The 18,609-nt window shown below is 49.2% G+C and overlaps 13 protein-coding genes across 13 annotated transcripts, besides 21 other annotated features; all 13 read right to left on the reverse strand.

Annotated features, from left to right (window-relative positions):
• Nucleotides 1-1,161: a sequence feature (areas merged during assembly that could not be assigned to a particular haplotype. This can correspond to areas where the two haplotypes were merged or to regions with more than two copies in the genome that were merged during assembly.).
• Tc00.1047053511529.9 (hypothetical protein, conserved) lies at nucleotides 1-2,506 on the reverse strand (the record flags this gene model as incomplete). The annotated part of the gene is made up of 1 exon (XM_810653.1): nucleotides 1-2,506. A coding segment is annotated over one exon (2,506 nt), but the record flags the coding sequence as incomplete, so codon positions are not given.
• Nucleotides 1,162-1,220: a sequence feature (haploid, Esmeraldo-like haplotype).
• Nucleotides 1,221-18,609: part of a sequence feature (heterozygous, Esmeraldo-like haplotype) that runs on past the window's edge.
• Nucleotides 2,578-2,636: a microsatellite.
• On the reverse strand, nucleotides 3,248-3,802 carry Tc00.1047053511529.20 (hypothetical protein, conserved; the record flags this gene model as incomplete). Its single annotated transcript, XM_810629.1, has 1 exon — nucleotides 3,248-3,802. The coding sequence occupies one exon, from the start codon at nucleotides 3,800-3,802 to the stop codon at nucleotides 3,248-3,250; it is 555 nt and encodes a 184-aa protein (XP_815722.1).
• Nucleotides 4,159-4,179: a sequence feature (AT_rich).
• Nucleotides 4,274-4,296: a sequence feature (AT_rich).
• Nucleotides 4,375-4,414: a microsatellite.
• On the reverse strand, nucleotides 4,466-5,674 carry Tc00.1047053511529.30 (hypothetical protein, conserved; the record flags this gene model as incomplete). The annotated part of the gene is made up of 1 exon (XM_810630.1): nucleotides 4,466-5,674. One exon carries the CDS (start codon nucleotides 5,672-5,674, stop codon nucleotides 4,466-4,468), a length of 1,209 nt encoding a protein of 402 aa, XP_815723.1.
• On the reverse strand, nucleotides 5,926-7,533 carry Tc00.1047053511529.40 (hypothetical protein, conserved; the record flags this gene model as incomplete). The annotated part of the gene is made up of 1 exon (XM_810631.1): nucleotides 5,926-7,533. The coding sequence occupies one exon, from the start codon at nucleotides 7,531-7,533 to the stop codon at nucleotides 5,926-5,928; it is 1,608 nt and encodes a 535-aa protein (XP_815724.1).
• Nucleotides 7,547-7,602: a sequence feature (A-rich).
• Nucleotides 8,050-8,676, reverse strand: Tc00.1047053511529.50 (hypothetical protein, conserved; the record flags this gene model as incomplete). The annotated part of the gene is made up of 1 exon (XM_810632.1): nucleotides 8,050-8,676. The coding sequence occupies one exon, from the start codon at nucleotides 8,674-8,676 to the stop codon at nucleotides 8,050-8,052; it is 627 nt and encodes a 208-aa protein (XP_815725.1).
• Nucleotides 8,719-8,743: a sequence feature (AT_rich).
• Nucleotides 8,776-8,803: a microsatellite.
• Tc00.1047053511529.59 (uncharacterized protein) lies at nucleotides 9,237-10,007 on the reverse strand (the record flags this gene model as incomplete). Its single annotated transcript, XM_810651.1, has 1 exon — nucleotides 9,237-10,007. The coding sequence occupies one exon, from the start codon at nucleotides 10,005-10,007 to the stop codon at nucleotides 9,237-9,239; it is 771 nt and encodes a 256-aa protein (XP_815744.1).
• Nucleotides 10,135-10,157: a microsatellite.
• Nucleotides 10,280-10,306: a microsatellite.
• Nucleotides 10,588-10,613: a microsatellite.
• On the reverse strand, nucleotides 10,813-11,109 carry Tc00.1047053511529.68 (cyclin-dependent kinases regulatory subunit, putative; the record flags this gene model as incomplete). Its single annotated transcript, XM_810652.1, has 1 exon — nucleotides 10,813-11,109. The coding sequence occupies one exon, from the start codon at nucleotides 11,107-11,109 to the stop codon at nucleotides 10,813-10,815; it is 297 nt and encodes a 98-aa protein (XP_815745.1).
• Nucleotides 11,119-11,150: a microsatellite.
• Nucleotides 11,316-11,381: a sequence feature (A-rich).
• Nucleotides 11,457-11,496: a sequence feature (AT_rich).
• Nucleotides 11,730-11,760: a microsatellite.
• Nucleotides 11,845-11,876: a microsatellite.
• Nucleotides 12,480-13,067, reverse strand: Tc00.1047053511529.80 (kinetoplast DNA-associated protein, putative; the record flags this gene model as incomplete). Its single annotated transcript, XM_810633.1, has 1 exon — nucleotides 12,480-13,067. One exon carries the CDS (start codon nucleotides 13,065-13,067, stop codon nucleotides 12,480-12,482), a length of 588 nt encoding a protein of 195 aa, XP_815726.1.
• Tc00.1047053511529.90 (enolase, putative) lies at nucleotides 13,458-15,020 on the reverse strand (the record flags this gene model as incomplete). The annotated part of the gene is made up of 1 exon (XM_810634.1): nucleotides 13,458-15,020. The coding sequence occupies one exon, from the start codon at nucleotides 15,018-15,020 to the stop codon at nucleotides 13,458-13,460; it is 1,563 nt and encodes a 520-aa protein (XP_815727.1).
• Nucleotides 15,120-15,140: a microsatellite.
• Nucleotides 15,301-15,329: a sequence feature (AT_rich).
• On the reverse strand, nucleotides 15,369-16,208 carry Tc00.1047053511529.100 (hypothetical protein, conserved; the record flags this gene model as incomplete). The annotated part of the gene is made up of 1 exon (XM_810635.1): nucleotides 15,369-16,208. The coding sequence occupies one exon, from the start codon at nucleotides 16,206-16,208 to the stop codon at nucleotides 15,369-15,371; it is 840 nt and encodes a 279-aa protein (XP_815728.1).
• Tc00.1047053511529.110 (hypothetical protein, conserved) lies at nucleotides 16,558-16,986 on the reverse strand (the record flags this gene model as incomplete). Its single annotated transcript, XM_810636.1, has 1 exon — nucleotides 16,558-16,986. One exon carries the CDS (start codon nucleotides 16,984-16,986, stop codon nucleotides 16,558-16,560), a length of 429 nt encoding a protein of 142 aa, XP_815729.1.
• Nucleotides 17,043-17,078: a sequence feature (AT_rich).
• On the reverse strand, nucleotides 17,262-17,882 carry Tc00.1047053511529.120 (hypothetical protein, conserved; the record flags this gene model as incomplete). The annotated part of the gene is made up of 1 exon (XM_810637.1): nucleotides 17,262-17,882. The coding sequence occupies one exon, from the start codon at nucleotides 17,880-17,882 to the stop codon at nucleotides 17,262-17,264; it is 621 nt and encodes a 206-aa protein (XP_815730.1).
• Tc00.1047053511529.130 (hypothetical protein, conserved) lies at nucleotides 18,191-18,586 on the reverse strand (the record flags this gene model as incomplete). Its single annotated transcript, XM_810638.1, has 1 exon — nucleotides 18,191-18,586. The coding sequence occupies one exon, from the start codon at nucleotides 18,584-18,586 to the stop codon at nucleotides 18,191-18,193; it is 396 nt and encodes a 131-aa protein (XP_815731.1).

Raw genomic sequence — 18,609 nt, forward strand, 5'->3', positions numbered from 1 at the left:
AAAACACATCAACACCCGCAATCATTGTTTGAGGACCAAAGTAATCAAACAAGAGTGCAAAAGCGTCACATGCTGACGCCACGACTTCTTTATCCTTCTCCCCATGGATACACGGAAGAAGCGTTTCATTCACCAAACTGTCCAACAGCCGACGCGCATGCGAGGTCAGTGTGTCCTGTGCTGTGGACATCACAACCGGCTCGGAACCCTGGGCTGCTTTCGTAAGCCTCGCAAGTGCCATGAGGGCGCTGCAACGAATACCGCTATGGAAGTGCGCGTCCAAATCACTCAGCGCCGACCAACAGACGTCTATCCATGACATGCCAAAATCCGCAAGAAGTACCTCTGCACAGACACCAATAAAGTATACAGCACTGCTCTTCTCCTCTACATCCGCCGTCCGCACACGTGCGTAAATTTCTTCGGCATCACTCTCTTCTTCCGATTCCTCATTGTCCTCATCATCGTTTTTCGCATTACTATTCTTTACATTTACATTACGCATGCAACCCTCCGCCAAAAGGTGCTTGTTTTCGTAGTGGTTTCGATCCTCGTTTATGGTCTGCAACGCAGAGCCAATAGAGTCATTGAGATAGGGAATAAAATCCACACGCAGGACCTCGCAAATGTTGGACAGGAAACCAAAGCTCTCCTCCCGCAGCTCAGCCTGACGGGTATGGAAATTATCCGCAACACGATCAAAAAAAAATGAGAAGAACGGCATGAACTTCTCCTTCCCAATGGCATTTGCAATGATTCCCACTGCCTCCGTCGCCTTTGCTCGCAGCAGCACCGTCTCTGGCGAGGTCATGGTGAGCGGTGTCTTCAGGAGCTCCAGGCACTGAGCGGCATGAACCTGAAACGATGGACATCGAGTACTGGCCAAGGATGATATCACGCCACAGAGTGCCCTTTGTGTTTCCAGAGAACTGCGCCCAATGGCCTCTAACACAGCCGGCAACACCAAAGAAACATATGGTTCCACATCCTCTAAAACATTTTCACATAGTGTGTCAATTGCTCCAGCCACACGACGACACACCCCATCATTCTCATCACGAAGCAGCGGCACAAGCATATGAAATAGCTCCCGATGGTGCGTAAGAACCTCCGGCTGAAGATGCGTGCAGAAATATGTAAGGGAAAAGGCAGCAGCCTCGCGTGGAATAGGATTGCTGTCGCACAAAAAGTCATGCGTTAGCTTCAACACGTATTGTACTTTGCGTCGCAAATAGCCCGGGTTGCCCTCCGCCAGGCAGGCAAGGGAAAGAATGGCCGCCTTGCGCTCAAGAGGACCTCCCTGCATGTTTTCAGAAACGCGCAAAACAAACGGTAACAACGCATTGGTAAACGCTTTGGCAGATACTTTTGTTGCGAGAGTACTTAAAAGACGTCCGGCGTACATACAAGGTGGGCTCACGTGTAGCATCTCGGCATCTTCATCATTGTTGTCGTTCTTAATGTCCATTTCCGAGTCCTCCAGGCGTGTAACCTCTTCGGGGAGCGAAATAGTGCCATCCTCACCCATGACTTGTACACATGCCGAAACCATGGGCTCCAGCAGTGTTGTTGTCACAAACTTGGGCTTCAAATTCACCAGAGTTACTAGAACCTCACTGCTATTCTGCCGCACACGCGGCCGGTTCACAGTGTTGCAAAGTACTGAAATCATCTCAAGTCCCAAGGTGCGGAGAATCCCTTCATGTTTCTTAACGCTCAAATCCTCCACCAGCTGCTCAAGGAGATCCAATACGTCCACGCAGATATTTGTCCCCTCTTCCAGAGGCCCATATACCGCCAAAAGCTCCAAGCAACGCGGTATGAGGTGCTGCAACAATTTTCCCCGTTCATGCTTCTTTTTTTCCACCACAACTCTGTCCTCTTCCTGCGCGTCCACAAAAAGCAGCAACGCCCCCATCGCCTTCAACGCAGCCCGCTGCACACTCACCTCGGCGTCCGTCATGCCCTGAAGAACCGCCTCCGTGACCAGCGTGTTGAGATCACCGCACTCCCCCACCACCTCCGCTATGCTGTACGCCAGTACCATCGCCAACTCCCGCATGTCCCCGCGTGGGTCCTCCATTGCCGTGCGAATCGCCACTTGCAACTCTGGCCATCCCTCAACCGGTTCCAGAAATTCGGCCCTCGCCAGGCGGGAAATTACATGTGCCAGCGCAAACCGCACCACACGCACAGGCTCGATGCCAAGTTGCGCCAAAAGAACATGTTTCAGCTCCGCCCGCGATCCCACTGGGATTGCGCGCCAGAGTGAAAATATCTTCTTTCGCAGAAGCACCGCAGCGAGTTGTCGAACCCCGGCGGAGACCGATTGCACATCCTGCACCAAACGCACCAAGAGCATGAGGTTGGAAGAGGCGTTGAGCGCACGCACAACAGTGGACTCCACGCTGCGGCGCTCGTTGTTGTCCGTCGAGTGCAAAATGGTGTGCAGCATGCCGTGTAGCTGCTCCAGCCCAAGGCTGATATCCGTAGGCGTCCCCGCCATCTTCTGGCAAGGGGGAAAAAAAAAAAAGAAAAAGAGAGAAACAGCAGCACGTCTTCCCCCACAAAAACCAAAAAATAAAAATAAATAAAATAAATAAATAAAATAACAATAATAATAATAATAGAAGAAAGAAAGAAAAGAAACACAGAGTCCAATCAATTTAAATAGAACATCCTTCGATATTCAAATAAAAAGCTACAGAACGCCCGCTGCAACACAACACTCCCTTTTCCTGATCCTTTCGAGATTTGCCTGCCTCAAACTGTCGTGTGGTTTTGCGCCCCCACCTTTATCCTGTCGGCTACCACGTCACGCCTCAAGCCCCCACCCATCGCCTCGCACCAAAAGCACCACCCGTGACAGCGAGAGGAAGCGACGCAACTTCTGTGACAAAAGGACATCACACGTAGACCGAAAATAAATGTATATTAGGAATCAAAGAAGAAATTCCACGTGCGGCAGGCTAAATTCAACGGACAGAAAGTTTTTCTTCATCGACTTCCGTCGATCCAGCTCGCCCCGCGGCCCGATTGTTATAGTCCTTCTCGGCTCGTGTGCGCTGGCACCCACTCCCACCATCAACGTCATGTTTGCATCTTTGTTTAATAAAGAAACAATGCCTTCTCTTCCGTTGGTGTTTCCCCTCTCACACCGCCTCCCTTTTTTTTCCCTTTTTTTTTGTTGTTATTGTTTATATTCCCCCCTTGCTGCTACAATTTGTCGCCATCCGCGGCTGCACTTCTATTTCGCGTAGCGTGCAACGATGGCAAACACCATGCACACAAGGTACACCACAAACAGCAGAACATCAATGGATATGTGGAAGTACGATCCCTGCTCCAGTCGCCCGACCTCACGCCAAAGACTCGTAGCGTCAACAAAGAAGGCACCTCGCGAAATGCGCCAAACGAGAAACAACAACGCCATTGCGTAGCAAAGTGATAGCGCAATGCTTTGAATAAAAAAAATGGCGTGTAGCAGCTGTAACGCACGGAGACCAACGTAAACCTCCATCACGGGGTTGACAATCCGCTCGCACTCTAGCACGTTCAGGCACTTGTCACGGCAGTCCGCAATGTTGAGAGCATACAGCATGGCAAAGATGAGCATGACAAGCTGAATGAGACCGGCTGCAACCCATGCGCCGATAAAGTGCAGGAAACTCGCAAAAAGTGCTGCAATACTAAGACAGTACGCAAACAAAAAAAAATACGCCCGCTTGCGTTCACTTGCCGTGTGCTTCGAGGTGTTCCGGAGCACACGCCATACATCCCGCTGCTGCACGATAAACCGCATCAATATCAAGCAAATTTGATGGGTCTCGTGCCTTCTTCGCCACCTGCTGGGTTCTTTTTAAAAGGCCGTGATCAATGAGTCGCCTTTTGCCCGCTCTCCTTGCTTATAAATTTTATTCCTGCTGTTGTCGCCCCTTTTTTCACTGACACTCCCGTCACTTCGAGACAAAAAGTTAGGCGCCACCCGAGCACCGGCCTCTCCCTCTCCCAAACACAAACACACACACACACAAAGAACCCTCTTTTGCGCCACTCCCACGCAGGGCGCGCGCCCCGCCAAAGAAGAGCAAAAAAAGGAAAAAGGCGTACGTAAAAGGACAAGTGATGCGTGGCAAACTAAAATCAAGCAGACAGCGGAATTTATTTTTTTATTTTTTTGGAAGCAGCAGGTGCCAACTAAGTTCATTTAAATTACATTTGTTGTAGTTGTTGCTGTTGTAATTTTTTATCGTGAGGAAAAGAGGAAAAGAGGAATAAATTAAAAAAAAAAAAAATGGGTCTTCGGTATCCGCTCGTGTTTGTCGCCAACCCGCACTGGCAGGCTCCCTGTGCGCATCACGGGGGTGTCCCGCTCCCTCCCTCTCCCTCTCGCCCCCTCCCTTTCCCCTTCCCCGCATACCCACAATTTTCTTTTCACTCGGATCATCCATTCGTCTCGATGAACCTACAAGTTGAAAGACCACCACGTCACGCCTCGCGCCGCAGTCGCCAGAAGTGCATATTTTGAGTTGACACTCAAAGCGACAGGAACGTCGCTATCTTTGCACTGCAGTTCGTACTTGAGGGCGCCGCGCCGACACGACCCGGAAAACTGTCCGTCGTAGCCATCGTACACCAGTAGGTGTCGCCCCGCATTCATGTACGTGGATAACTGCACCACAATAGAACCTGTAATATTTGGAAACATAAATTTTGCACCAACAGCGTCGCCGGCGCCTATGAAATGTCGGCGCGCCACGTTGTGAAAGTATGAGCATGACACCAGTCCAAGTTGCAAGGCATACACAACCGCCTCCCCTCCAAAAGATGTGAGCAACAAATGGGATCCGTCAGCGGCTACCTCAGCTCCTTTGCAGCGCGAAGCCGCACCCGACTCTGTAAAAATTACTTTGTTATCCAAGGAAGCTAATGGCGATGAAAACATTTTTCGGTAATCAAAGACGCGGACCCGGCAGTCATCCCCAACGACAAGTTTTGTTCCATCAGGGCTGAATGATACGGTGGCCCTGTTACCCATCACCGTTCGTTCACCAGATGCCGCGATTGCCCCAGAGATTAAGGGGTGAAACAACAGCAGACGACCCTGCGTCGAAAATACGGAGGCAATCACGTCGCTTTGGGGACACTGGGAAATCGTTGAGTACACCGGTGTGTTGCTAACGGCCCGCAGCTCCGGCACGTCATCACTCACAAAGGCCATTGCAGCAAACAACTGGGCCGAAGTGAGACTCAAAAGGTACAGGTGGCCATCGCTACTGTACCGGGGGGCCACACAAACCACATCGCTAGACTGTGTGAACCTTGCACAGTGTACACCAAACGCCTCTAACTGAATTGTTTCGTTGTGCCGCATCGCCAAAACATCAATCAGTCGCAGTGCATCATCCGCATGGGAAGAAATAAAATATTGCCCATCTAAAGAAAAGTCCATTGTTCCAACGCGCGGGTCGTTTACGCCCGTAAAAAAGTGCGATGCCACTTCAATGGGGCTACCATCACTTTCATCGGCGCCGGTAAAGACTCCGACCATCGGCTGCGGCACCACGTTGCACAATGCTCTCTTCATTCGAATTGTGACGCCAAAAGCCAAACCCCATGCACACATCCGTAGAGGAAAAAAAAGAAAAAAGAAAAAAGAGTAGGTGGGTAACATATATGCAAAGAACACGCCACAGTGATGAAGCCAATCCCACAGAAGTGCACCATTAGTACTCACTTTTCAGGCCCCACTCCTTAAGGCATATTCATTTTTAATCGATCCGCCATTCTTTTGTTGTTTCATCCCCACACGCACCACACAGTTTTCCTCCATCGCTTTGCCTCGTTCAAACTGGGAGGGAGGAGGTTGGTGCCGCATACGCAGAGGGGGAGAGAAACCCCCATGGTGCATGATGCCTTTTTGCTTCAGGAAATGGGTAGGCCAAGGCTAAGCAAGTGCAGTGGGAGCAGTTGCCTCTTCTTTTGCACGAGTAGCGACGAGGTGGGAAGAGGCCTTTCCATCTCAGCTTCCACACGGGTGACATGCGCATGCAGCTCCAACGCAAGCCGAAGTAAACGCTCCTCCGCGTCCTCAACACCCAGCCAGTAGCCAATAAGAGGATTCAGAAAGAGAGTGACAAGAACGTGACGGTGCTCGGCGTGAGCAAGGATAGCGCGCACACGCAGAAAAGCCTTTATGACGTACGACTTGCCCAAAAGCAGCCGAACCCCAACCGAGGAAAAGACGCGCTGAATGAGAGCAAAATTACGATGCAATGGATAGATAAGGACCCGACGTGCAAAAAAAATACAGGCGTCATACACATTCTCCGCCGGGTCCAGCCACGAGAGAGCCGGACTCAGCTTGCAGATATTCCACAGTGACTCGCTACAGCCGGTTCCTTCCGTCACGATGTCATCATAGGCCTCTGAAAAAAGTATGTCCACTGTGAGCGCGTCAACAACCAACGAACTTGGTGGAAATAACAAACGTGGTGGTCGAATTTTCATCAGCACCCCATGTTCTTCGGAAGAAAATAAGGCACGAGGCCGTTGTTGCGGCACGGCAAGGGATCCGGTAGGAAGCGCTGAAACGTTAGTGCTTGAGACCCCGATTGGCACGTCCACTTCATTTTCTGTCGGTTGCGAAATCTCCTCGACAAGAGGTCGCTTAAACTCCGCAATATTTCCGGCCCACAGATCCACAACACCAGTGGACATCGGCAACACCTCTTCTTCCTCCTCAAGCACACCCTTACCATTGTCGTCTTCCTCCGTCGCCGTAGCATAATTATCGGTGGCTTCTTCTATTGGTGCTGACGGGACCACGTATCGCACCCCCTCCGCATCCAGAGCGGCAAAGTAGTCCAGACGATGTCGTGGCACGTAGCGCAACAAACGCTGCACTTCGCCATCGGCATCTTCAAAACTTAAGAGAAGAGCGTCCTCATCAAAATCGCTGTTCTCCGACTGCAATCGAAGCTGACGCCGCTCGACCGCTGTTGTCTCGTCCGGGTTACGCGGTAAATCGAGCACTTCGGCAGTGATGTCAGAATCGAGTGAGGCAAACATCCCCGAAAAACTTCCTGCAAAGCCGTAATCCGCACAGCCATCTTCTGCCCCACAGGCAGAAGGCAGCTGCTGACGGAATTCGGTTTCATCTTCATCGGGTGCCATGGAATCCTCCCCTTGCAAGTCACTGCCTCCCACACACTGGACCAGCTGATGGCGTTCTTTATCAGTGGCTATGAGATAGCCAGGGTTGTCCAGGTGCGTAAACACCTCGTCTCTGTGTTCCTTCGGGATGTACACAGTCAATACATTGGTATCAACGGTGTACGTCGCCCTCTCACCACGTCCCTCCGCAATGCGCTGATCAAACTTCAGTCGTAGGTAATATGGGGCACAGTGAAACGTAAACTGATGATCCAGTATGCTGAATACAGCTGTTGTCACTTTGCAGAGAGCCGACAGCGTTATGGAAACAATAACAAAAGACTCATTCTGCTCGCAAACAAATATCGGAGTCAACATCTTCTTTTTTCTAAAAAATAAAAAATAAAAATAAAAATGACGGAAAAAAGAAAAAAAAGAAAAAAATAATAGTTTTTTACGTCACCAACAAACAAAATAGAAATATTTAAATTTCCTGCCGCAGGTCTTTTCGCAGGCCCTTTTTTGTGGATCGCGCGCCCCTCGAAGCGGCAACGGTGGCCCTCCTCCTCCTCCACTTCCTTTTATTATCTTCCTCCTTCCCTTCACCCCAGTGGAAGGGAATAAATAAAGACGACATGTTTGTGTGTTTTTTTTTTTTGTGTGTGTGCACTCCATCCACAAAAATGAAAAAAGAACGTCCGTCATTACACGCACTTACTTTGGACCGCACCCAATCCCAACAAAACCATCACCGCATCCTTTTTCGCCCCTCAGCCAAACCAAATATATACCCCACGCTACTCTCAAAAAAAAGAACGACCATTGAATGGAGAACAGAAGAGGGCAATCACGTTTCACCGCCCGCGTGTGCTGCTGTTCCCTATATTTTCAATGTTATGTTCCAACGCCACGAGAGAGGGCCGCAATCGCAGCCTCCGCCGCCGGATTTTTCTCTCCGGGTGAGAACAAAATGGCGGCCCTAAAGTCGCACAGCGCCGACTCGCGATCCCCAAGCGCCTGGCTTGCCAGCCCGCGTCGATAAAGCACCTTCACCTTCAAATCTCCCTCGAGAGGGTGTGTGTCATCCTGCAGCAGAAATGTCGCCAGCATCCGCGCCTCCTCGGGTCTCTGAAGCTTCAGAAACACAAGAGCCACATTGGCGCGCACAACTTGATCGATCTGCACTGCCTCTGCGTCATCAGCGCCCAGCGCGGCACACATGTCAACGCACCCCTGGTACATCTCCAACGCCGCGTCAAATTCAGCCGCGCGAAAATGCGCATTGGCCTTTTCCTTTAGGAGGAGAAGCGTGGCATGATACCGCTCCCGCTCCTCCTTGTCAAGACCCACAGCGACAGTGTCGTCGTGCAAATTCTCCTCATCATCATCATCTTCCTTCGGCTCACGCTTACTCGCATGCATGCTCCAGCCGCGGCCAAAACACCTGCACAATGCAACCACTGGCACAAGTGCAGCAAGGCCCGATAGCAGCAGCCACCCCCTGCGTCCGACCCGCGTCATCGTGAGGCAGTAAGTACTAGCAGCGGACAAGAGGAAAAATGGAAAAAATAAATAAATAAATAATATTCATAAACAATAAGCCACGGTAAAAACAAAAGAAAATAAATAAATAAATAAATAAATAAATGTGTAACGTCGCACAGTTAACCATCTATCCATCTGTGCAGACATGTGCGAAGGGGGGGGAGAAAGAAAGAAAGGAAGAAGTAATTGTTGGCCGTGCCAGGCATTCTAAAAAAAAAAAAAAAAACGGTGTGACGCCCAAAATGGTGCAAATACCCCTGCCTGAAAATAATAAAATCTCAACACTGCCTTTTTCCACCCTCATCAAAAAAAAAAAAGAAAGCACGCGACGCCCATTTCCAGAAAAAAAGAAAAAAAAGGGCTTCTTCGCATTATACAGCATTGTAAGAAATAAAGAAATTTAAAAAAGAAAACGTACACACGCGCACACAGAAAAAAAAAAAAAAAAAAGTCAAACCCTTTTGAGATCTTTTGAAAAAAAAAAAAAAAGCAGGCGCATCCAACTCAATCCATTCCCCAACTCCACGTTGAGACCACTACATCTGTTCGTATTGCGTCGTAGAACTTCCCCAGCCAATACAAAGCCGTATCTTCGTGTAGACGTACACCATGCCGTCTTTCAGCAGATATGGAAAGTCCGCCCAAAACTCCGGGTGCGGAAAAAGGTCCTTCCCACGCTTGCCCTGGCGCAGGTAGTACCACAAAACGGTCACAATGACGTACGCCGCAAGGCTCACAAAGAAGATAACAACAAAGGCACAGCCGCCGCCACAACCTCCTGCAGAACCTCCAGACGGCTGGACTGGACAAACTGCCTTGGTGAGTACTGTTGCGTTCAACACCTCAGTATTTGTATCGTAATAATAATATGTTCTCACTTCGTAGTCTGCTGAGGGCCACGCCAATTCCATCTCCTGTCCACACTTTACATCCAGATTCATTTGGTAACCCCAATCCCTGTACCATTGCGAGTAGACAGCCTGTACATAGCCATCGTTGACAGTGATGCTCTGTAAAGTCATTGCTTTGCCCAGTCTATCCCGTGTTTTGCTGTATTGTTTCACAAAGCCACTTTTTGCTACGCACAAAACAATATCCCACAAGTATGGGCCTTGGGAAGTACCATCTGAATTTCTTTCCCGTGCTAACAAATTTGCCTCAGGTACCTTTGAAAGATTGTAATTACCAACGACACAAGAAGCCACTTCGGCTCGTGCCACCAACGTGCATGACAAGAACCCAGCCAATAGAAAAGTATAAATAAAAAATCTCAAACACAAGTGCACTTTTCTCCTCCCACGTTCCATGAGCTCCCCGTTTTTCCCCCCACGGAAAGAAACGGGAAACAAATCCAATGCTGCCACTATAAACAGGGAAATATACAGAATAAATAGAAATATACGACTCTGCGTGTGTGAGTGTGCCTAAACTGTCTTTCTTTTCTTTTTTTTTCTTTTTTCCACCGCTCCCTTCCCCTTCATGAGCAAAAAAGATAAAAGAAAGAACAGAAGAGAAAGGCTGCTGCACCTCATAATACCACAAGTACCCAATAAAGAACAGTTATAAAAGGAAAAACGCAATATATATATATATATATATATTATATGCCCATTGCAGACATCATAGGAATAGAGAGATTGAAAGAGTCGCTCTCGTGAGTGCAAAGAAGACATCAATTACACTTTTGTTTTCACTCAATCGGCGGCCAGAGTGCATCCGCGACACGCTCACCGTTTCCCCGCCCCCTTCCTAAGACGCGAAGAGAGACGTCTCCCTTTTTTTTGCAATGCGGCTTCATTGCACAAAAGTGTCTGCGCCATTTTTGTTTTTTGTTTGTTTTTTTAAGTTCTCTGCAACGCAACTGCCGCCAACACTCACAAAAATGTAAAATAAATAAATAAATAAATAAATAACAATAAAATAAACAAAAAAAAGGTGTAATTCCGTCGTGCTTCCTGCGCATCTCGTCTCTATTCGCAGCGGCAGGACAAAACAATGCAACGTTTGTTTTTTTTGTTTTTTTTTTTCTTCTCACCTCCTCCTTCTTCCTTCTTGTCTAGCGAGGGGTGGGGTGGGGTGTTTTGTTTGTTAATTTTATTCTAAGAAAAACCTCTACTGCGTTTTTGGCCGCTTGAAGAGCAGCACGTGCGGCTCCGGCTTGTGAAACATGTAGTGGCGCCACCCGACCGACTGCTGAACGCCCAGCTGGCGCCACTCGGACTCGTCCATCAGGCGGTGGCGAGGCACCAGACGGGCAAAGTCCTTCGGCAAGACAACATGGCGGTACTCGTACTCGTCATCGTAGTACTTCTCGCTGTAGAGAATCTTGGACTGGAGCTTGCTGATCATGTGCCTTGCCTGCTCCTTCTGCACAGGGTCGGTAATGGAGAAGAAGTCCCTCGCCGACATGTCCTCTCCTTATTTATTTATTTATTGATTGATTTGTTTATATTTTTTTCCTTCCCCCCCTCTCGCAATTCCGTTCGGTCTACCGGCTTCCGTCAGCGCTGTCGGTTCCGGCTGACCGCGCCTAAAAACGTTCTTGCATTCACACAGAGAGAGAAGTATGCATGTGGGTTTGCATGCAGAGAATCGAGTGAGGCAAGAGCGGAGACAAAATAAATGAGAAAATGAAGAAGAAGAAAAAAAAAAAAAAAAGATGGAGACGCAGAAAAAAAGAACACATGCCAAGAAAGGAACAGACAAGCAGACAGGGACGTGCAGACGCCAGTTAACCTCCGCACTACCAACAGAACAAAAATTAAAATATATTTATACAAAAAAAAAAAAAAAAAAGTCACTGTAACGGGCAGCTGACTTGCGTAGCCGCTAAAGGCAGCACAACACGTGGAATCACCCATAAGGCGTCCCTCTCCCTCTATCCTCCTCGTTCCAACAGAGAAACTGACGGAAGCGAACAGCCGTGGCAAACAAAAGAAGTCAACATCAAAAGCATCCCCTGCAATAACACCACCTGGAAGAGTTTGCATGTGTGTGCCTTTTTTTTTAGTTACGTCATAATACACCGGAAAGAAGAGAAAAGAAAAAAAAAAAAAAGAAGAAACGAAAGCCCCACACCTGCGGGAATTCTCTATGCGTAGGCCTCTTTGTGTGTACGTGTGTATACCACAAACCTCAAACCCCAAAAAAAAATAAAAATAAAAATAAAAATAAAATATTTGTTCTTAAATATGGGCTTGGCTCTCAAAATAATTTCTCTCCTTTCTCCCACACACACCCCGTATACTTCCCGACTCTATCGTCGCCGTCCATGCCAAGACACCCACCATTCCATTCCATTCCTTCTGCCCCTTCAATTATGATCTATTTATTTTTTCTTTTTTACATGCCTCTTCGCTCGACCTCATACCCTCTTCTACTCCGTCAGCCGCACAGGATGTGCATACGTGTGTGACAGACGAACTGACGGTCCATTCGTGACGAAACGAGAAGCGGAGCCAAAACAAAAAGGAGACGGAGGGGTCAAAATGGCATAAAAACAACACGTGGAAGTCATACGGAATGCCCTCTTGCCCATGAGCAATTTTTCATGTGCGTGCATCGCAAAAGGCAAATGGAAAAAAACAAACGAAACCCAACAGTAAAAAAAAAAAGGATGGAAGCATAAGGTACATGTCAATATGGGTAAATTGATGCTAGGCAGCGCGCCCCGGACGACAAGAAGGCAACACCACCTGCTCTATTCGCATCACCCCAGTTCTCCCTTTGCCTCCTTCTTTGCGTTTTTCTAATCATTGGCGGCGTCCCAGTTACGCCTTTCATTGTTTCTTGTATCGCTTCGCCCCTGCCTTGCCCTTCATTGATGCCTTGCGCTTCGGAGTTGCCTTGCGCTTTGGAGCCGCCTTACTTTTCAAGGCCGCCTTACGTTTCAAAGCTGCCTTACGTTTCAAAGCTGCCTTACGTTTAAGAGCTGCCTTACGTTTCAAAGCTGCCTTACGTTTGAGAGCTGCCTTAAGTTTCAAAATTGCTTTACGTTTCAAGGCCGCCTTACGTTTGGCAGCCGCCAGTCTCTTTCGCTTCAGTTTCTTCGCCTGCATCTCCTTTTGCTTCAGTTCGCGCCACATCCTCCCAATGACGCGTTGGCGCTGCTGATTGCTGAGGTGCGTGAAGCGAAAAGCCTGCTGCCGCTGAAAGCGATTAAAGGAATCGAGAGCGGGGTACCTCTTCTTTACGGCACGCGCCTTCAGTGCGCTCAACTTCTCGGGAGGGAGGGCGCGGTACATGCGGGAGCCGATAGCTGAGCAATCCTTCAATGGCAGCCCCGACAGCTCCCTTTTCCTCGCCAATTCCTGCAGAAATATGGAGTAGGGGCTGACACGCAGCGCCGTCATCGTGCGTCGAAGCATTTTTTTATTGCTGTTGGCTCTTCACTCCCCGTTGATGGATGGATGAACAAAATAACGGCTGAAATTCAGCAGTGCGATCTGTGCAGAACAAAAGTCAGCTCAAAATACACACACACACAAACACAAAAAAAAAAAGGAGGAAGGAGTGAGCCGTAACCCCCACCCAAAAAAAAAGAAAAATAATAAAGAAAAGCATGCATCAAAAGAAGGTCTCGTGGGTCAGCACACACAACAGAAAACAGAAAAAGAAAGAAACGCGCAGGCAACGGCCGTGATGCATCAAAAAGAAACTGCAGCACCCCACAACTTCTATTCGTCAATGCCAGGCTATTTACATCCCCTTACTGCGCCAGATCAATGAGTGCGGAAAGAGAAATGGACGGTACATTTTCACTTCTTCCGCTTCTTCTTGTCCGTCCTGCGCTTGATCTCCGGCACAACATCCATTGGGGGCTTCGGTAACTCCATGCGGGCAACCTTTGGCGCCTCGCGAAAAAGAGCCCTTGAGTGCAGCAACTCGGATTGAATAGAGATGAGATGCGACAACACCTCACACTGTGGAGTGCTCAATAGTCCACCCATGCATAGGAATCGAGCCTCCATGGCAACCGAAAGATGCGCCATCGTGGCCGCATTTCCTACTAACTCCTGCGTCGCAAAACTCACGCAACGTCCTTCAAATTCCTTTACACGCCGCACAATCTCATGCACGTCGGACAACGTCCCTATAGCGCCCGGATCCAGAACAAAGTTCGACGTCCATAGACCGCGAATCCCATGCTCCACTTTTTTGTACTGACTTCGAGCATAAATATCACGGCCGGAGACGTGAAGCAAATCACCCAAATGCGCCTGCAGACGTTGCAGGCCAAAGGTATCCCTGTCGCAGTGCGTGTCCTCCACGTAAACCACAAAGTCCGTGCAATTTTGCAGCTGTTCTCGTAGGTACTCGGATACCTGCGCCCCTGAAACATCCGCATCACCTGGGAAAAGTGCATACATCACTTCTGTCGTATCCTTACTTTCTTTCCAAGCGGCCGCACTCGGCACTGCTGTCGCTGCCAAAGACGGGGAAGTAACCGCAGCGGCAAACCTCAAGCCGATGCAAATATCTTTCACGGGGGTGAGACCCACCGCACGCACCGCCTCCTCGGCCAAACCCAAAGCATCCGTCACGTTCTCAAAGTCATCGTATGCAAGGGAACCGTCAGAACGCATCATTGTGTTATGCGCCCGGCAAAAATGATGAAACGCGGCAAAAATCTTTTGAATAATCTCATTCGGAATGGAGCCCTCAGGCATGGCTGGGATAAGAAGAACATCCTTCAGCGCCAGCCGGGCCGTCGATGGGTTTCCAGGGCCAAAAAAACTTATGCACAGCTGAGGCATAGCAAAGACCTCGTCCCCACCCAACGATGGAAAAAGCTGGCGCAAATACATAAACAACGGAATGGAGGAACACCGAGCAGCTGCGGATGCCGCCACAGTACTCAAGCCGTGCATCACACTCACCCCAACGTCGACCGTCTCCGCAGAAGAAGAAATTTGGCGAAGCGTCGTGTCAAATCCCTTTTGGTCACGTGCACCAAACTGAAGGAGACGAGGAAAATAACTCTTTTGAAGTGCCTCCGTGGTGTAAGTGGTGGGGTCGGTGGTTTCATCCGCACCCGCGTCGTACTCGCCGTGTGAGGGCTGCACAAACGCCGCGGACTCCGTCTCCATCCCATTCAAGAGCTGCAGCGTCAGTCGAAGCACAACTGTCCCACTGGGAAGATACACGGCGCGTGTGACGATGCCTCGTATCTCATCGCCCGAGCACTTTTCGGTAAAGTACGCGGCAAGATACTCCTCTGGCCGCGCCGTGTGCGCATCGACGCAGGAGCGTGCAGCTTCTGTAAGGATTTGGGAGAGTTTGTACTTGTCGTCGTACCTCTTCCACGAAAGGAGTTCCATCGCCGCCTCTTGGAAGCGCACGCACCAGAAATACAAAGAAGCTCAGAAAACAAGACAGCCACAAAAACACAAATGAAAAAATAACGATGATGACGGTAGAAAAAAAAAAAAAAAAAAAAACATTAAAAGCAAAAGGGAATGGTGAATATCACATCAAAAAAGAGGACGCCCAGTCGGACTTCTCGCACACGCCGTCAATGCCCGCGTCTCCCTCCGTCCTCATCGCCACATGCACCACACGCGCAGGCACGCAATCAAAACCAACACAAAGACACCGAAGAATTAAAAAATATATATATATATAATAATGAATGTTTACAAAACAAAAAACACTCAGCGCCCTCGTAGTCAAAATAGCAGCCGCCTCTGCAACTCGCATGTAAATCGAGAACGCCGCACCTCGTTTGCGTGAAATAGTGTGTTCATATGAACAACAGTATTCGTGAGCAGGGCCTTCCACTCGGGGCTAGAGAAGCTCGCGTGGCCCAGCAGCCAGCGGCCCTGAGCAAACAAGGCAACATCCACACACAACAATGATGTGATGCAGCAAGTAATCTTTCGATACTCAGAGGTCCAACGCGAGCATGAAATTACACCGCTATTCATTTGGCCACTCTCGCTCGCACACTGCAGCAACCTCGCCGCATCATCCATGGTCTCGCAAAGAACATGAACAATCATCGGCTCAAACTTGAACTGCAATAGCTCCGTCTCATATAAAAGAGGGTCGCCCTCATGCTGCTGCTTTCGCCAAGCCGAGAAACTCTCCAAAGCGGGTATCAGCTCATCTTCTACTGCACCCTCTACATCAGAAAAGGGATCGTGTGTTTGAAACAATGTCCCCTGCCCAAAGGCGCCTCGCTTACGCTGTGCCAAAGGCGCCACCACCGCAGCCGAAACTTGACCCTTGTGAAACAGTGAGGCCCGCCCAGCGCACGAGCTCGATGTAACATAGCAGTGAAACTTCTCATTGATGAAATGAACTAACGGTGCCACCTGTGGGTCGACACGACCAGCGAGGCTCTTGTCATTCCTGTTCTCTCGAAGGTCCGCAATGATCTTCTCGCGCCGCTCCATGAAAAGAGCACTTGACACACGCTGCTGCTGCTTCTGCTGGGCTAGAGCCATCCCAGAAGCCGCAGCACTAGAGAAAGAGCAGAAAAGAGAATTACAGCGCCGCAGTGACATGGCAGATGCTTTAACTGAACGTCCGTCCGATGCCAACTCAAATACCGTCGTGTTGATCTCCGCCCACAGAAGCAAACAGGGAAACGAACAGACGGAGGTCTCGTTTCTTCGCACCTCTACTTTATTTAGAAATAAATAAATGCAACAACGCAGCCACAACGAAAAGAAAAAGTGGAAAAATTAATGCGTGGGGTTAAAAACAGCAGATTGCACTTCAATAATAACGCCTGCCAGTGAAAGGGAGCGACACGCCCCCGTTGAGAATTGTGCAAGAGAGAAATAAAAGACGTGCAAAAGTCTATGAGGAGAAAGGGATGCCCCCCCCCCCCCACAACACGGTTTTCTCTCACTAAAGAATTTTTTGTAACTCCTCCTCCTTTCGCTTCCGCTGGTTCTCTTTCTCTTGCACCTCCACAAGGGGTATCGCGAGACGCACCCCACATGTTTGATGTTCCACGAAACGTCCGTTGATGAGCTGGAGCCAGTTGGGTTCATTTGGTACCGTGCGCGCGAGTACGACGTCGCCATTCCTGGGCGTCCACGGCGTGTAGTTTGGGTAGTGATTGCTGGGTAACACATGCACCTGGCACCGTGGGCGTCCAATGGGACTCCAGTCGATTACGTACAATTGTCCCTCACTTGGGTCAAACGCCTTATAATAGTGCATCAGGTAGTAGTCGCTGGCTACACCGTAGAGACCAAAAAGGAGCAGGCCACGTCGGACATACGACGCCTTTTTGCCGTACAGGAAGTTTTCAGCGGACACCCAGGAGCTCATGCCATTCACCAGGAAATTTTATGTCCCTACAGACCTTGGAAAGCAACATCGCCAGCAAAAAAAAAAATATATATATAATAGTAATAATAATAGAAGGTCCATGTGCTTAGCAGTGTGTGTACATAAAGAGATGCATAGAGAAATAAATACATTACGCAGAAAATTAAGCGGCCACAAATATTTTCCACGTGTGGATATTTGTGTTTGTTTACTCATTACCAAAAATGCCAAGCAAAAACAAAATAAAGAATGAGTGATTTCCCCTATTGAAGGGGTCACTTCTCCTTCGAGTCAAACGACGTCATCCCAGCAGCAGCATCGGTGGCCCCTCTTCCTGTTGTTGCTGTTGTTTTTGAGGCTGATGCGGCGGCGGCGTCTGCCATTTCCTTCCGGAACTGTCTTCGCTTCGTGTCAACCATCAGCCTCAACATCTGCACAAGGATGCGCCCCTGCAGCAGCAGAGCAACAAGGAAAATTGGGCAAAAGTACACCACGCTGATAAACAACCCACCACGGTCAAAATAGTTCACCCCCTTTTCCACAAAAATCTCCGCTGCATGCAATCGGCCAAATTCGTTGAGGTACGAGGAGCACCAGCCAAGCAGCAGGACAAAAAAAGCCACCACAAAGATACGCTCCGCCGACGCACGCCAGGTGAGCACCAAGACTAAAACAATGACAAGAGTGTGAAACAGCGCAAGGTACGTAAAGAAAGGCTCAGACCAGTTCACCGCCGCCACGAAGTCGCTCACCTGTTGGTAGATAAACAGCAGCATGTCGCTTCCACCGTCCCTCCATGACGCAGCCAGTCCATCCAGCAACGTGCCCCATCCTGTTGCGTTCAACACCTCCAAATGAGCATCCTTCAGCGTCTTGCGAAGATCCTCCATGAACATTAACTGACAATCGCCCTTGCCTTCACTGCAGCTATAAACGCTACCAATGATAATCTAGTGCTTGCAAGTACAACCCAGAAGTAAAAATTAAAAAAGAAAAAGAAAACAAATTTCAGCCAAAGAGACATCGTCGTATCCACCCAAAGAGATTCATTGCAGCGCAAAGATGCACCGTTCCCAACGACACAGGCACACACAGACAGGAATAAAGAGAAGTGCGTGTGCGGTGTTCGTTTCACCCACCCACCCCGAACAAAAATCTCATTAATCACTGCGGTTAGATATAAACACCTCAAAACATCTGCAGTTCACTTCGTTTTCTTACTAAGCTTCAGCTTCTTCGGTTTCTTTACCGCCAACGCCATTGTCAACTTCTTCCCATTCTTGTGGCGCGCCATCAATACCCCTGTGTGTGTTTTTGACCTTGTGCCAGTGGCACAATCGACGCAGAATCCAACCACGCGGCACTCCCGCTGACAATTCGGGCAGTTCCACAAAACACCTTTGCGATCCTCAAACCCCTCGTAAATGTCAACACGACTTTCGTGGCCAAGACGAATCTTCATTTTGCTCTTCATCTTGGGCCGCGTTTTCTTCAGATGCACCGACTTGGGCACTGCTGGCAAAACCGGCGGAAGAACACCATCGTTCGCCTCAAGTACCGCCTTCCGCCGCTGTCGCTGCCTCCTCGTCTTGGAAACCATCGTCAATTCTTGCAGCAACGGTG

This window comes from Trypanosoma cruzi, genomic scaffold, assembly GCF_000209065.1.
Source record: "Trypanosoma cruzi strain CL Brener 1047053517133 genomic scaffold, whole genome shotgun sequence".
NCBI classification, from domain to species: Eukaryota; Euglenozoa; class Kinetoplastea; order Trypanosomatida; family Trypanosomatidae; genus Trypanosoma; species Trypanosoma cruzi.